The 18144-nt window shown below is 41.1% G+C and overlaps 1 protein-coding gene across 1 annotated transcript; it reads left to right on the plus strand.

Moving 5' to 3' along the window:
- Positions 1–4959: 4959 nt before the first annotated feature.
- On the plus strand, positions 4960–12796 carry gata5 (GATA binding protein 5). The gene is made up of 7 exons (XM_061075209.1): positions 4960–5178; positions 5656–6340; positions 8238–8407; positions 9876–10004; positions 10282–10366; positions 10527–10657; positions 11620–12796. The coding sequence occupies exons 2-7, from the start codon at positions 5818–5820 to the stop codon at positions 11731–11733; spliced, it is 1152 nt and encodes a 383-aa protein (XP_060931192.1). The 5' UTR covers positions 4960–5178; positions 5656–5817; the 3' UTR covers positions 11734–12796.
- The last annotated feature ends 5348 nt before the right edge of the window (positions 12797–18144 follow it).

The following is an 18144-nucleotide window of genomic DNA, read 5'->3' on the forward strand; positions in this document are numbered from 1 at the left end:
AGCAAGGAAGTAGAAAACAAAAATGAAATACAGAAACCAACCCACACAAGAGGTGGTTAGTTTTTTGGTTGATGTATTATTAGACAACACCAGTCTTCTTTAGAAAATAAAGTGTATTCATTAAAGTTTTGACTGACATAAATATTCATACGGTTTCATATTTCCCACACAGAAACATTCCCCTAAAATGTGCCTATAACCTTAAAATATCAATCCCTCAAATGTTATGATTTACATTATGAAGATTTACTTTTTGTCCCCAAAGCTAGTACACATAATATGACTGTGTAAACTTTAGAGATGTAGGTCCCCACAAGAGCCAAACACACACACACACACACAGTCATGTCTTTAGGTCTTCAGTGGACATTACATTGATTCCCTGGATATTTATTCTAATCTAAACATAACCTTAACATTACCTTAATCCAACCCTAACCTTAAAACGGTTGTGTGTGACTATGTAAACAGATCTAAGATCACACAATATTTGTAAAACCTGGACCACACACTCCACAAGTCCAGCCACAGAGGATTTGAACGTCCTCCCTGTTTATGGGAACACAGTCTTCTGCCATCGAACACAGCTCCAATCTACATCAGAGCACAGACTCCTCCGCCAGCCTTCTCCTGCAGCACCATCATCATCCTCTCCGAGCTAGTTCGACATGTCTCTGCTAACTGCTCTTTCTGTCTTGGGATTGGTTTGAGTTGATAACGTTTTTCTTGGTGATGGATGAAGACTGCGGAGACCTTATCTAGGGTGATCATAACATCAATTTGCACCACTGACAAGAAATTAGAGAAAAGGCTCAAACAAGTCTGGCAGTACACACACACACACACACACACACACACACACACACACACACACACACACACACACACACACACACACACACACACACACTCACAACTGTAGTTTGATCTCTCATAGACAATAAATACCATTCGAGAATTCCTAACTTATCTTTGCAGGCATGTGTATGTAAAATGAAGATAGAGGCTGAAATTCCATTCCAGCTCAAAGAATGCAGCTGTAAAGGACACTGGCGTCCCATTAGAGAGTGATCAAAGTCAAGAGGCATTTGTAAAGACAATGCCTCCCTGGTGGATTGGCCTATCAGTCCATCCACAGCAACATTACCAAAAACCGACATTAACAGCAGATAGCCTGCCTGCAATGGGAATGTGGTGCGTTAGTGGATCACAGATTTTATTGACATAGCCACAGACTGACCGGGGGGAGCTGCAGTAGTGCCACGGGCCCCACAACTCACAGCCGTGTGGAGCGGCGTGATGGACTGTGAAAATGAGGCTGTGTCGGAGCAGGCCCTCACCAATCACCTCATTCATAAGGTCGCTATCTGACTCGCGTACTGAGAGACAAGAATTACTCCGGTGCTAAGCCGTCTCGTCGACTATTTCTCTAGGGTGAAAGATATGTAGCATGTGGTGCACACATAGTTTATGGTGGAGGAAATAAATGCTAAATGTGCGAGGATCAATTGAAATCCCTTGTTTTATTGGACATGTGTATTATTAATGAAGAGGGATGGCCAACAGTCATTTGTGGTTTCATTTTTTTGTCAAAGTTAGTCAAAGATCTCTTTTTAAGATGTCTAACTTTGTCGTGTGATAATATTTCATTATGGTAACATCTGTTTTTGTTTACCACACCAAACTAGTTTAGTGTTCTGTTGTGTACATTCAGATATTCATCCTAACATTTATAAGTGGCATATAAGGAATCAATAGTTTATAAGACACTATAATGGGGTTGTAAGCAGCAACAGGTATTTTGTAGTATTAACAGATCACATTCACAGTGGAAGCAAAGGGCAGTCGCCCCCTCTAAAAGATAGAGGTATATACAGTATGTGTGAATGTGAAGCCTTTCAGTTTAAAGGTTTAAGAGACTAATTACGAAAACAACTTTCCAACTAATATTTGGTAGCGGTATTCTTCTTTGACTATTGAGGTGTATTTTCTTAAAGCGACACAAATATTGTATGTATTCATTTTCAGACATTGATTATGTACTATTGCTGGCTTTGTTAATGTTCCTTACATAAGACTGTTAAAGGATGAACCATGGTATGCTCATGATATTTAGGAATCAAACCCCACAACACTGGGCCGTAGAGAAAGTTATCTTGTCCTCACCAAGACGGGAGAGTGAGACAGATCTCTAATCTCAGCATCAGAGCAATTTGAAGCCATTTTTTAAAAATAATTATTTATTTCAGCCACTGGGATGTCACCCAGCAGAACACATAGCTACCAAGGCCAAACAATAAATATATAAAACAAATGCATCCTCAGCATACAGACATGAATAATATCAATCCTCTACATATGTAGAGCATATTTACTAAAATGTCCAACTATTCCTTTAAAAGCCTGTGTGGAAATAACTTTGTCTTATAAGTCAATATGTATCCTGAAACCCCCTGCAGGCTGAAAGACAACACTGTTTAACAATGCAAAGAATACAGAGGTACAAACTAAAGGCAGCTCTAGAAGAAGAATCTAACTGCAAAAAAATTCTCAGATAACAAAATGCTCCCAGTCTGACGTGTAAGTGTATCTGCTCACAAGCTTTCCAGACCCTGCATTGGATTACACAGCAGGTGAGGCTCTGCCGGTGCGCAGTAGTGTGAAACGTGTTCCTCTTGGTGACACAAGCTTTCTCGTCTTGCTTTCTCTCTTTCTCTATTCAGCATTAAATCATCAGCTGCTTCCTGTCCCTATGTTGATCCTATGAATGGAGTGGACAGTCGTTGTTTGTGTGTGTCGTGGCTGAGGAGGATCCTGCACAGTGATGTGCCTCACCCTGTCCTCTGTCTATAAATCAAATAGTTTTAATCAATGATCATTTATAAAATCATAAAGTACCAAATTGTATTTGTTCACTATCAATGATATTTATAAACTTTGCCAAATCAGGTGATAATAGATGTGCCTTTAATCACTGAAACTTGCTCCATGGTATCCAGGCCTGATCTCAAGGTTATAAATGTGATGGTGATGAAGTTACTCTCATTACGGATTAGAATGAAGGGTTGAGATAAGGAGACAAAGAAAATATCTCACCTACAGAGGATCTAGCTGTGCTGTGATAAATGTTGTCATTTGAGAAGATGTTTGCATGACGCGGCTGCTTTAGGGCCATAAATGTTAGGCCAGAGATAAAAAACTGTAGAAAGTTACTTTTTTCCCTGGTTTTCATTTTATTTATTGTTCAGTTTTGTTGACTCATTTTTTACGCAATTCAAAAGAAAGGAGGCCCCTTGACGTCTGTTGAAATCGGAACAAAAAACATTTATAAAGGTTAAATTAAATTAATAAGTCAAAGGACATTCTGTCCCAGGAAAAGTAAAATCCGTCGGGATTTTATATATATTCATCCAGTTAAAAAATCTGATCGTATCAAAAATCTCGAGTACAATTTATCAAGGCTGCATTATCGAACACGCAACCACATACTTCTTCTGTGATAATAATAAAAATGGCTCAAATAATGAGCAGCTACATCTGCAGGTAGCTTCTGTTCCACAAAGTCACCGAGGATCACACGAACCGACTCGTTTGGTTTGACAGAAAAAATAAAAGAGGGATTCATTTATTGTCATTAAAAACTCCTTTTAATGGAAAATAAGCTCAGTTAGAATGGGGTATACATAGTGGCTTGAATTAAATTGTATTTATTATGGCGTCACTGCTCGTTTACCTTTCCAACCAAATTAAATCAAATGTCAAGATGCAAAACATTTATAAATTATTTCCATATTTTATTTTTTATTTATTTCCCTAATTTCCACCAGCTTTTTAAAAAATGTCTTAAAAATTGATCCCACGTAAAAGCTTAAATTCAGTTTAAAAGCCCTTGTTTGGTGGTTAAATACCAACTCGTTTATTCATGTTGAATATATTAAATTGTTCAAGGATAAAATACAATTAACTAGATTCAACGAGAAAGTACACACTATGTGTAAATTATTAATATTGTATTGACGGCCCTGATAATTATGTTAGTCATATTTTACTTATTATTTGTTTTATTTTAACCTCCTGTCCAGTGATCCTGTGGCTCTGTGGCGCAGCGACACGTCGTTACCTGCTCGCGTTTCTTATCGCACCGAAAACTTTACAGAGAACTCACTCAGTTTTATATCATCATAAAATACTGAAAACAAACTCTCTCTTCAATGCGTTTTACTGTGCTTTTTTTTTTTTTTTTTACATCCCATTCACAGTGGTTCAAACGCATGCGTTAAATACCACATGCCCATAAACAATAAAGGTTCGGTCCAGTTGGATTTGGCTTGAATTTATTTTATTGCAGTCAATGTTCCAAGATGCATCATAATCGTCAACTATATTGATATCCTCTAACTTTTATAAAATGAATTTTGTAACGTTGCAACAAAACCTATGACAGAATAAAACTTGGAATAGGCTTATAAGATTTAAGGTCGTTATTGAGAGGTCAAAAACAAGCCACGTTAAATCAAATTATTTATTTCCCTATTCTGTATCAAGTCAACCTTTTTATCTGTTATAGATTTGCAGTGGCAGCTAAGTGCCTGAATAATACCCCTGTGTCTCTGTATATTAGGATTAAATCTGTCCGTTGTGGCCCATATGAAACACTGAGTTTAAACCGCAGCTAAATGTGACTACAGTGTTTTTTTCTCCACACCCCTCAGTCCTCAGGTCGGGGCCCTCTCCCTCTCAGGTACCGAGGAGCCCTCCCTCCTTCCCTCCTTCCCTCCTCCCCTCCTCCCTCCCCACCTTGGGCCTACCTCGGAGGAGCGGACTGCGTCACGTGACTCTTTTTTTTCTCCTCCCGTACAAAATTTCCAGTAGGGGAGCGAATAGGAGCACTCCCATATCAGCAATTATCAGCGACAGCAACTATCTCCAGATATACCGACAGGACGAGACACGCCGGAGCAGGACAGGACAAAAAAAAACAACAAGTTAGAGATCTCCAGTTATCTCCGAGGAGGGAAGCGCAACTTTTACGCACCAAAGTTGGAGCGAGTTGGAGAGGCTCCGCTGCGCGCTGCCTGCGTCCGTCTCCATCCGAGTGAGTGACGAGTTTGGCTGCTGCGCTCCTCTGCTGAGGTCTGGAGGACCGGACCGCTTTATCGCCCTGGCCGTCCTTATCTGGTGAGATAATGGCACTGAGAGCCCTTGGAAAGAAACGGTGTTCCTCCTGCGCTATTATCAAGCTTTTATGTGATTCCAGTTACTATTGATGGAAATGTTGCGCTGCAGATACGGAGGGGAGCTCCCGCTATCTGTTGTGTTGTTTGGTTTCCGTTATGGTTTGTGATTTAATGAGGAGCCGCAGGATATCTGCGCTCTCTGATAGTCGCCTCTATCTGAGGGAACGGATATCAGCGACCACTGATGCCTTTTTAATCAATTTCATGTCAGTGATACAGGTGAAATATGACTGATGATGCTGAGAGATTGATTGAGCTTCTCTCAGGCCTGTTTTTATCATGACTGAGTCTGCACAATAAATGTAACTCATAGATAATGTGCTGAAAATGTATAGATTCAAATGTTCTTGAAACTTTACCACACTTAAAGAACTTAAGTCTCTGAATATCTCGATTTATATTTTTTATTTATTTACAGGACAGTACTCCACATTTTCCTCAGCCCCCTGTTCACCAAGACACAGACAGAATCCTCGAGTGGAAGCGTCTTTACGCGAGGACAATCATCACCTCCACGGGATCAGTCTGAGAAGTCCCCCATTACTTTTCCACATCCCTGCAGGACGTCAACGCAGTGAAAATGTACCAAAGCCTGTCCTTGTCCTCCAACCAGTCCCCTTACGGGCACGACACCGGGAATTACATCCACCCCTCGGCCAGTTCCCCGGTCTACGTCCCCACCACCAGGGTCCCGGCGATGCTGCCCACGCTGTCCTACCTGCAGCCGTGCGACTCGCCCCACCAGTCGCACCACAGCCTCGGCGGGCACCACGGCTGGCCCCAGGCCGGCGCCGACAGCTCCTCGTTCACGCCCGGCAGCCCTCACCCTCATCACGGCTTGTCCTACTCGCACAGCCCGCCGGTCAGCAGCAACACGGGCCGGGACGCGAGCTACCAGAGCCCGCTGCTTCTTGGGAACGGCGCCCGGGCGGATCAGTACGGAGGCGCCCTGATGCGCTCGGTCGGAGGCTCCTACTCCAGTCCTTACGCATACGTGAGCCCGGAGATGGCGACGTCCTCCTGGACACCGGGACCCTTCGAGAGCGGGGTGATCAGTCTGCAGGGCCGGCAGTGCGCCCTGTCGGGGAGAAGGTCCAGTCTGGGTGAGCATGGGCCTCCGACATTAACACTTCGTAGCTAACCGCACAGTGAACATTAAATAATGAGACCCACTCGATTGAGTTACTATAATTTGTTCAAGAAAAACCACGGTGAAATTATAAGTGGAACATTTTGTGGTCATGAATTATTATTTTTTAAATTTAATATTTGAATCTGTCTTAAAATTGAAATATAACTATTGTTTAAACTGTAAAAATCCCATTTGGAACCCGAGCCACAATTATCATTCATTTATATTGATACAATGAAATATAGCAGTTCAAATTACAAAACTAAAAATATAATGTTGACATTCAATAATTCCTGAAAGAGGCACATTATTTACTTATAACCTGGTTTTATCATCTAATTTAATCGTTGGGATTTCGTTGTACAGGCCCAGGTTGTGTGGTTGTTATTTATTACACGAGGTGGCAGAGGAAAGGCCTTCAACAGTAAATGGCAGTGGACGAGATTATCCACGTTGGTTTTAGACAATACACATTCTTTGTCCTTAAAACAAACGATCAATTAAACATGTAAATGTGATCCCCGAGCTGTTCAGATGACAGGGTTCAATACACACGGAGATTTTTAAAAAGAGCCATCGACACAACAATGAGTGCAGTTATCACCTTGATCAGACAGTGAGGCTCTCTACCTGCAGACCCCTCGTTTAATAAGCACGTGGAGAGGCGTTTGAAGTCAATGATGAAGAGAAGGAAAAAGGGTGTGGAGTTTTTATTAATGAAGAGGCTTTTTCCCTCTGCTTGATGAAGTGACACCTCTCAAAGTCTGGACACATTAATGACATCATCATTTCTGTCTCTCTTGGTTGGATTATATCCACAGCACGGCGGACACACAATACACAGTTCTGCTGCAGTTTGGTACATGCAGCAGCCACAATGTGTCCTATCATTTTTACACTATTTTTAATACAAATGTTTCATTCTTCTCATGTGCGTGAATGACTTATGAGACATTTTCTATTGTATTCTAGTCTATTCTATTTCTATTTGCGTTGCTATATTTATTTATATGCTATGCCATTCTGTTTTTATGATATTTATGATATTTTAATGATATTTATATGATCCTTTATAGTAACTTATTTGGCTCAGTTGAAAATAAAATCGTAAAAAACAATAGTAAGAAGAAGAAACACAATCACAACTTCCAAGAAGAAAAGCAACCTAGCAAGACAGTGACCGGCAAGGTCTGTCTCTCTCTCTCCCTCTCTCTCTCTCTCCCTCTCTCTTTCCCTCTCTCTAAATGGAGGGATTAGGAATTTGGGGGCAATTAAATGCCAGGAGTCCGTCGTGTGTCAGAGCTGTGATGAATTGATGGGGCTCTCTCTATAAACAAGACTCCTCCATCACAGAGTGTCTCCCCAATGATTCTTTTTTTGGGGGAGGGGGGGGTCTGTTTCTTCATTATGCTGAATGGAGGAATGTGGGGGGGGGGGGGGCGGTAAATTCCTTCGTTGGCTATTTTTCATTGCATTTGTCCGTAACCATACACGGTTACGGACCCTAATCAAAAAGAGAGAAAAGGGAGATGATGAGTTCATTTACAAAAAGAAAGAGTCGACTTACAGGTACACAACACTGAATGTTCTTTTCATGTTCTCAGCTTTGACTGAGTTCAAGTGTGTGTGCTACGTTATGCAATTGTTTTTCCTTACATGACTTGTTCTGGCATCATTTTAATTAAAGACCGTTGTTTTAAAAGTTCAAAAGAGAATCGTTAATAAATAAAGAGGGTGTATATGTTCGAGCTTAAAGGATCATTATATATATAAACATATGATACCATGCTGCAGGAATTTACCAGTTGAGGATCAATAAAGTGCATCTATCTATTGATCTATCTAATCTAGTGATTCTTGTCTCTCAGACCTGATGGACGACATGCAGTGCGAGGGGAGGGAGTGCGTCAACTGCGGCTCCGTGTCCACGCCGCTGTGGCGCAGGGACGGAACCGGCCACTACCTGTGTAACGCCTGCGGCCTGTACCACAAGATGAACGGCATCAACAGGCCGCTCATCAAACCGCAGAAACGACTGGTAAGACTGCTTCAAGACATGTTTTGTAACATACAATAGTCCCTTTTTTTCTACTATAAAAAACGCCGGTATTATTATTATTATTATTATTATTATTATTATTATTATTATTATTATTATTATTATTATTATTATTATTATTATTATTATTATTATTATTATTATTATTATTATTATTATTATTATGTAGGGGGCAGTTGATGAAATACAACAGTCTTCATTTAAACTACAAACCAATATTACAATTAGCTGCAACTCAAGAGGCTGCTTACATATGTATCATTCAAATATACAGTAATTAAAATAAATAGCAAAGGAACCATTCTACATCTTTTGTATTATTGGTTCTGGACGTACAGTTTTATAGAAGGCTATTTCTTCTGTGTTTGACTTTCTTGAATGTAAAGGATGCAAATACTCATGACCACTGTATGAGGAAGGAGCTTGATAAGAATTGAATAACACTGTAGGATATGGGCGTTGCAGTAGTAGGCAACAAAAAAGCTAAAAGGACACATGTTTGGTTATATTGTGAGGTGAATGTAAAATTATAGGTTAACAGTGGTGATTAGGAAATAAGTATTTTCTGTAGGTCTAATTTTGGGATACTTTCCATGAGCATTTTCATGCTGCAATTTCTGGCTGAAACTTGATTAAATGTGATTTAAGAGTGTGTATACAAACATTTAACATTAAAGTGCTTTTCACAAAAGTACAAGAACATATAATATTAGTAATAATAATAATATGATATAATATATTTTAATGTGAATGATAACATTGTGGTATGTTTGGACTTAATGATCCAATGATTAAAAAATAATCATTCCCTGAGTTAGGTGTGAAAAATTATAAGTGTAAAGGTCCCGTGTTTCAAATGGCCAAGCAGATCATATCATATTTGTGGTTAGGGGGCATTTAGAAAATGAGGACAGAACCAGCTGGAGTTGGTCGGGCTGCAAAGGGGTGTCAAGGCTCCGCACCTGAATATTTCCCAGGAACTTTCCTGTCCCCAGCAGCTGTGAGAGTGTTGTCCTACACTTTCCCTCCACGACTTGGCTGTTTTCTCTGTTTTTATTTGTCCTGCAGTGACCTTGCCCTTGAACGGGCCGTTTTTAGCCGAGGCTCTCCAGAGCAACGTGACTCTGTGCTGCTCCGTGGGGCTTTTCCTCCACACTTGTTGTGCGAAACCAAGCTGATAGTCACACTATGGTGTGAGAAAGAAAGACATTTTTATGTTTTCTTCAAAGATTTTCCAACTCGTGAGTTATTAGGGTTTTTTTGAATGGCTATGCTGTTCCAAACTGCACACTGACATTCTGCGATTCACTCTGAAAGTGAGTGAAACAGTTTATCCAAATTTTAGTGGAAGGATATGTTGCAGTCTGTTTCTGACAGCAGTTTTCTGATTAGGATTCCAGCAAACTAAATTCACTCAAATAAAATGTTTCCTCCTGTGTACCTGCAGCAGACCACGCCCCGCCGAGCCGGCCTGTGCTGCACTAACTGCCACACCAGCACCACCACACTGTGGAGGCGCAACGCAGAGGGAGAACCTGTGTGTAACGCCTGTGGCCTCTACATGAAGCTGCATGGGGTAGGTCCCACCACAGGGTTTGACACACGGATTTTAATATTTTACAATCTGTTCTGCTTAACTTTTCTCCTCTGCCGCACTCCCACACTGACCTGCTCCACTAGAAATATACAGTGGGGAACAGGTCATTATTTGTGCAGTGTGAAACCTCCCCAAGGGCATTGTGGGCGGCAGGGTGGGTGGGGAGGTTGTGTGGGTTGTCATGACAATGTGGCCTCTGTTGTACCAGGGATTGGGAGTAACTCTCAACTAACGTGTGTTGTTTTACTCCCTACAGGTGGCCAGACCTCTAGCCATGAAGAAAGAGAGCATTCAAACCAGGAAGCGCAAACCCAAGATGCCTAAGAATAAAACATCCACAGGTAGGACAGACAGACAGAGAGAATGAAGTGTGTAGTGACTCAACACAAATCATTCTGAAAATTGTAATGGTAGATCACTGAAGCGTCTTGATGTATCATCGTAATGGGCTTGTAATGTTTCAGTCTAATAACTCATTTGCCGGTTGTGTTGATTCTTCAGGAGGATCCACCACCTCTGACAGCGGCTCGCCAACGCCCCTGTCAGTGTCTGAACACACCTCCACCATCAAGAGTGAACCCAGCATGACCCCTTCACCCTACGCTGGACAGACCATCACATCCGCCACTCAGGTAAATGCTCTTTACCATCCGCACACTAGGCCATACAGAGAAAGGGGAAGAAACCTTGAGCAAACCACGAGCAAAGTCATTGACTTAGTTATCAATAAGCTGATTATCTGCCCAAATAATCCTGAAGTGTGAGGTGTTTACAAAATAATCTTAATGCTACAATTGAGTCGGAGCCCCCCGATCTCAAATGAGCTCTCAATAATCTCGATAATATGCTCAGACAGAAACCCACAATAGCCAATGAGAGCGAGCTCACAGAGAAGCGTCACCAACCAGATGTTGCGTATATATAAATACATTTCCAACTCACCTCAAACCTGCGTCGTGAAATATATAAGCCGATTCCACCTTTTCCACCATGACGACATCTATAGCTTTTTTTAAATATTTTGCCATAAAACAGAAAACACGCAAGAGCAGCAAACTGACCGCCTCGATCCTCCTCTATGTTTGTTTTTCTGCTGAAGTCATGCTTAATCGACACTCATGTTCAGAGGGTGGTGATAATGTGCCGAAAGTTGTTTGCCTACTGCCATATCACACACTTACGTTGTAAGGTGGAGACTTTACAAAATTATAGAGAAACCCAACTGTTCCCACAATGAGGAAAACACTTGGCGACTGTGGAAGGACAAAACTCCCCTTTTATGTTTCCTTATGTTAAAGTTTGCCAAAGTTAAACTGAAAGTTTTACATGTTTACATGGATGAACTTCTGCCTTACTAATTTGGAATCATTTGATCTTGTGGCAGAATTTGGATGTTCTGAATCCTGCTGTGACCAATAACCCCAATGACATCTGCAGAGCAGTATAAGAGCATTATGCAGCTGTTCTCTCAGACTTTGCAGAAGTCCATTCTATGTGTAAAAATCTGTCAAGTGCCAACTGTTTGAAATAGTGTGTCACTGATCCTGCATCCAGCAGTTTGTCAGACATTAAATGTTTTTTTCCTCCCGTGCAGACGGCTTCTCAGATGGATAGCTCAGGACATGTGGACATTAAATATGAAGATTATCCCTTTACCTCGACCTCCATGGCCCCACAGAACTCCTGGTGTGCTCTGTCCCAAGCTTGAGCAGCCTCGACCGACCAGGCTGTGGAGCACCGACAGTACACAACTCACTTTGGCTTGGACACAGAGGCCATCGTTCCGCCCTGCAGCTATCCCTCGTGATTCTGGGGCTGTGGAGAAACAGTGTTGTATAAGCCCCAAATGGCTTATGCGGTGTCGGATGGCGACATGTGTTCACACTCACTTGACGTGAGGAAATCTAATCTGCTAGCTATGTTATATACTATAATGTGTCACGCTGGCGCCCGTAAATAAACGGGCTCAATAGACCTCACCTGGACCAAACTTTAACTCAACCAGGACACAGGACACCTGGGCAGCAGCTTTACGAAAGGACGAGTGCAGCTCGATGGCTCAGCTGAAGCAAAGATCCCAGTCGAAGCGGGACCAGACCCCTGTTCTCCTGAACTCACGTCCAGCAGCCTCAGCGCCATGACAAGAACTACCTATAACTAAAAGAAATCTCTATTTTGGGAGAAACACGGCACCAAAAATAACAATGTGAAGACAATCAAGAGGAATGTAAAAATACAGTATCTCCTCTTTTAAATGTTGTTTTTATTTTCACTGCTACCATTGCTTTCTGGGGCACATTAACGAGAAACACAGTCAACATCTTATTATCACCGCTGAAGGAAAACCATAAAATGGAGAGAAGATACCCCTTTTATTGCTGTTGAACATGTCTCATTACCAGTGTGTAGATGATTAACTTTTATGGACGCATTATTTATGTTGAGATAAGGACAGTTAAAAGTCACGGTGGACACTGAAACCAGCCAGTTATAACCCTCTGCTCGCTGTCCTGTTGTGCTGTATGGCCTCCTAGCTGTGGCACTCCAATCATATGCGTGACTTGCTTTAGAGGGATACAGCAGATGCACCATGCTAGATTTGTTTGTTAATCAGGACCAGTCGCTGCGGCTACATATCAGACGTTTATCGTTTCGCTGTTTTTCACATTTGAGATGAATGAAAGAGCGAAAAAAATTATTCTATTCATATTAATCTAATTTTATTGTCTGTATGTTGCCAACATGTAAGGGAATTTTGTTGTTGAACTGTTCTTAAGACTATCTGCTTTCTCTCTTGTTTTCAACGCTCTTTGGAATCTGTTCAGGTTAATAAACTGATACACATTTTGATTGATTTACGAGAAACTGTTTTTGGCTCTCACTGTTCAAGGGATAGATTTGTAGGCAGCACCTGCCAGCCCTAATGTCTGAAGCACAGTGATGAGCCCTAATCAGCACCAACTATGTTCATATGATTGCATTATAAACTGGAGTAACATTGTCCATTAGATGAAAGGGATAGTGGTAGATAACTGAAAAATTTATTTTTAGTTTGTGCAATCAGGTTGGTGTTTGTACTATTACAATCACACAAGCATTCGTCCATTGTTTTAGCGTTATCCTTCAACTTGTTATACATTATGTTTTAGCTTTTAACCATTTAAACCAATTGTCCTCAATCATAGCCATGTTTCTTTTACTTTAAGCAACAAACTCATTGCTCTATATTCAGTAAAATCCCTTCTGTTGTGTACGCTTGTATCTTCAAATTCAGGTCTTACCTACTGAGCATATTTCTGCATTTGTATGTAAAGTATAGTGAAGATACGTTCGCTCACACTGATTTAAGCTGAAGTGTACACAGTCATGTATATGTTTGTGTGTGTGTGTGTGTGTGTGTGTGTGTGTGTGTGTGTGTTTGTGTTTGTGTGTGTTTGTGTGTGTTTGTGTGTGTGTGTTTGTGTGTGTGTGTGTACAAGCAGGGTGTGTGCTCCTGCCGGTTGCTTAAGCTGACAGTGTCGACCAAAGGTTGTGTTCCAACGCTGCTTTATGGCAGCAAGGTCTGAGTTGGCCACACCGTCGGGGAAAATACAGGCCTGTCAGCAACAAGGCTGCATCTTTACTGCCGCCACGGCGACACCCAGGCTCCGCTGCCCTAACGGCGCTGCCCAGCTTTATTGCTGTTGGCCAAGATGTTGCCGTCTTATCTGCTGCTGGGAGAGGCCCGCTGCTGCAGTGCGTTGTGAAGATGCAGACACACGAGTTGTCAGTCTGACCCGAGGATGAGTAAAGTGGGTGATTGAGATAAACAGCCTTTTTCGAGGATGGGATGGGAGCCCAAAAAAATATGACCGCATTATAGCTTGTTATAAATTATTACAATACTTGGCCTATCAATATTAGAGAAGAGAGTCAAAATTACTACTTAACTCCATTACATCAAGTTAAGATACCGATGTTCTATTTTCAAACTGGTGACATGATCAGGGTTATATTTCAAACTTGACAAACCGAATATTAAAATACCTTAAAGATGATTTAAATATTTTACTAAGCTACAGCATCGATGGAATAAATATTCAAAAAGTCAATACTTGCACCCCCTATACAAACACAAACACACAGCTGTGCCTCCATGATTTCAGAAAACATTTTATTGACTTACACTGATTTCCTGGAGACCTATTCTAATCTTAACCATACTACTTGCCTGACCTCAACTCTTGACCTAACCTTAAACTTTACTTTAACTTAAAATCTTAACCTTATAACTTGTCTTCATCTGACCATTTTTAATTTATGTTACAGTAACTTGATTTTTGACTCCATAAGTCCTCATAATGTGAGAGATTTCCCCAGAACATGAGCAATACCTTGAAACTCACACCTGTCTTTCTCTATCACACACACACACACACACACACACACACAAACACACAAACACACACACACACACACACACACACACACACACACACACACACACACACACACACACACACAGACCTCCCCATTTTCTCTCAGCTCACTTACAAACAATTGTTATGGCCGCGTATACAGTCAATTGTCTGTGAATTGAGCGGCTTCATTACAGCTGTGTGGCAGTAAATCCACTGGAGTGTGACTGGAGAGTGAGGGGTGGGGAAGCCAGTGGGGAAACCCTCCTGTGTTATCTCAATAGCGAGCTGCTGCCTGCCTCAGCTATGGGTGGTCAGACTTTTTTATTTTGTTTCAATGGATGATTTTAATTGGTGAGTGCTTCTTGCGGTATGGTATAAAAACACTGATGTCATTTTCTGACACGTTCCATCCACACTTCCCTCACAGTCCCTGGAGCCAGGTTTCAGAAATCTGACTTTCTCATACATTTAGAACATGACTGTACATACCTCTGCACCAAAGATAAGACTACATTGCTGCTCATGCAACTCAGAATCACATTATTGGAATAATGGTGATGTATAGTCAGAAGACATTATCCTATTCATGTTTACTTCTAATTTGCAATTCAGGGAGGATGCATGAGCCCATCAGTGATGTCAGAACTGGCGCCTAATTGTGTTAAATTAGTTTTTATTTGTTCAAGTCCTATAGTGTTGTCTGCATTTTAATTCACTTTAATTCAGACTGTTATAAAACACATTCACGCTCATGTCTTCAAATCTTAACTTTTCAACCAGGTAAAAAACGTATATTTGACCAGTGCTAAAAGGAAATAGTGCTAATGCCTGCTAATATGCTAGGCTCAGATGGTGAGCATGGTAAACATTATACGAGTGAAACATCAGCATGTTAGGATTGTTAATGTTAACAGAGGGGAGAGGTCCTGGTTTGAAAATGAGTTGTCTCAGTTTATAGTTGGATGAAATATATTTAGTAATGTTTGGTAAAACACCAAATTGTCAGAGTTTTCCCCTCAATTATAATAATTGCTATGATATTATTACAGCCTACTCGATTTCACTAATTATTACCTAACAGGGTATAAATTCCAAACAATGCATTACAATGCAGCAGTCATTGATCTGTATGTGTGTCGATTAATCAATGGAAATGGTAGATGGTCTGTATTTATACAGTGCTTTACGGTACGGTTATACCATTAACCAATTCACACACAAATTAATACAGTGCATCTATGTACAGCACTTCATCACATGTCACTCACACACTCCCAGCACAACTGTTACACGCAATTTTGGGTTTGATTTCTTTGCCAAGGCATCTTCAGCATACAGAATGGAGGAGCCTGGGATCGAACCACTGACCTTCTGGTAAGAGGTCGAGTTGTGAAGAGAAAGTTGAACTTAGTCTCTACATCATAAGGTATGTTTTTCCCTTAGAGTGATGAAAACACCTATGGTGCATGCAGAAGCAAAAAGATTTGTGTGTTCATGAATATTTCTTATACTCAAGGGTCTTGGTTTGGGTGTTTGGAAATATGGTCATTCAGCTCAAAGCCCTGATTCACATATGAAGGTAGGACAAAACCAGTGAAGAGCAGTTAGATATGATCAAGTCTTGCAGTGTTCAAGTTTATACACATTTCCTGCGACTTAATCAGCGACAACCAAGAGATGTACTTGTTTTGAATCCCTCAGCTGTTAGCTAACAGCTACTCCTCGTGAATTCAATTTGATACAATTTTAATAGTGCACTGAAATTAATTTTTTCAATAAGGCCTTATCCCTTTCACCCCTTGGCCCTACCCCTTAGTCTTTCCCCCTTGTTTTGCGCGTTCATGTGTAGTAGGCTGTCCCAATTCCTGTTAGGACATGGGACAGAGATTTTTCAGACCCTCACTTAAATAAAATGGGTACCCAAAATGCCTTGCAAATCCCCGGAAACCTCTGATAGAGACCCACAATTGTGTAATTTTCTCTATAAATAAGGAAAACAAAACTATCTTAGTACAATATAATTTCAATGTATTGTGGTATTCTTTTCCACACCAACCTTTAAAAAAAAGATCCTGAACACGCTAGCAATCTTTTTTTTTTTGCACGACAATCACATATTATCACATCATTTCATGTCGCATCCCCCCTCACACGATGCACTTGATTGAACATTTTGAATTTTGATTGAATATAGCAGCGATGTTACTGAACTTAACTGCTCCTCTAATAACAATGTATCCTGGCAGGGCTGCATACAGACCACTGGTAGCAGCCTGAAGCTGTGTGCTTTTGATTCATATGTGAAAAATAGCAATAACTAATTTTCAATTTAAAATGTTTTTGATTCACCTGCATTAGCATAGATATAATTTGGATATTATAGGTTTGTCACTTGCAAATATTCCACCATAACATTTTCCCCCTGACCAATTGTGATTGGTCAAAAACATTCTAAACAAGATAAGCTGTTTTACCCCTACAACCAAATGATAGTGCTGACAATACACAGGGAAACTACATGGGGAGTATATATGTGGCCATGCATTTTCATCCTTTCCCTCTTCCATACACATGTGATTTACTATTGTTAGGTTAAGTAGGCTAATACATTAATTTCAAGTGACAGTAAGAACTGTCAGAGAAACCTTCGGTTTGATTTAGACCTGAAAGCATCAAGGCTGGGGTCAGATCAGTGTCAAGGTCGCACGACAACTGCTGCGTCTCCGCAACAAGTTTTGAGTTTGGTGTTTTTGAGCTCCACAGGCTCTGACACATCCTTCCACAGAGATGTTTCCTTTTTACTGTGAACGTTTGTGTAAGAAAGAGAGAGAGCGAGAGAGAGAGAGAGAGAGAGAGAGAGAGAGAGAGAGAGAGAGAGAGAGAGAGAGACTCAGCTCCTGGAGGCCTGGCATTTTGTCCTCCGTCATATTCACTGCAGCATTCTGTCTTCTTGTATGGCTAAATGACAACTAAATGTGCTTGTGTGTTTTCGTGCCTACAGTGTTACAGGTCAATTTCAGAACAGACTTAAGGGAAAGGGCCACGTTCCAGCAATAATATGAGCTGGTGATGGTGAGAAATGGCTTTTTTCTTCTTTGTCTACAGCTGCAGACAGAATTTCCCAGAAGTCTGCTCCATTCAATTACTGCCTGCAACCAAACAGGATATTTTCTCCTGTACTGCGGTCCTGTATGGTTACTTTTATGCATGTGTGTGTGTGTGTGTGTGTGTGTGTGTGTGTGTGTGTGTGTGTGTGTGTGTGTGTGTGTGTGTGTGTGTGTGCAAGAGTGAATGTATGGGATGTTGGAGAGTAACACACATTTATTCCACTAATTTAGAGCCTTTAAATCAAAACTTCCGCCAGCTGTCTGCTCAGTGATTTGCCCCGGGGTCCTATTCTTCACTCTGTGACAGGAACGTTTGTCTGTGTGTGTGTGTGTGTGTGTGTGTGTGTGTGTGTGTGTGTGTGTGTGTGTGTGTGTGTGTGTGTGTGTGTGTGCGTGTGTGTGTGTGTATGTAGCTCTCAGATATACGGTATTTCAGTGCTTTTTCCTTGCCAAAGCCTGACGCTGTCCTTGTGGGATGTGATATTTCACACAGCTCTAATCACTGGTGCTGTGTTGAGGCGTCTCTGTTCCTCAGTTTCAATAACAACAGAGAGAAACGTCAAACACTCTTCGGCCGCCTGTCAGTCAAACTCTTAAAAATCTCTACTTTAA

The sequence above is a fragment of the Limanda limanda genome, chromosome 7 (assembly GCF_963576545.1).
Source record: "Limanda limanda chromosome 7, fLimLim1.1, whole genome shotgun sequence".
Classification (NCBI taxonomy): domain Eukaryota; kingdom Metazoa; phylum Chordata; class Actinopteri; order Pleuronectiformes; family Pleuronectidae; genus Limanda; species Limanda limanda.

What these genes read in the sequence shown, in the direction of transcription:
- gata5 (XM_061075209.1), top strand. Translation starts at nt 5,818, where the DNA reads ATGTACCAAAGCCTGTCCTTGTCCTCCAACCAGTCCCCTTACGGGCAC. An exon ending in TCAAACCGCAGAAACGACTG is followed by an intron (nt 8,408 to 9,875) that starts GTAAGACTGCTT and finishes GTGTACCTGCAG; the next exon opens with CAGACCACGCCCCGCCGAGC. An exon ending in TCTACATGAAGCTGCATGGG is followed by an intron (nt 10,005 to 10,281) that starts GTAGGTCCCACC and finishes TACTCCCTACAG; the next exon opens with GTGGCCAGACCTCTAGCCAT.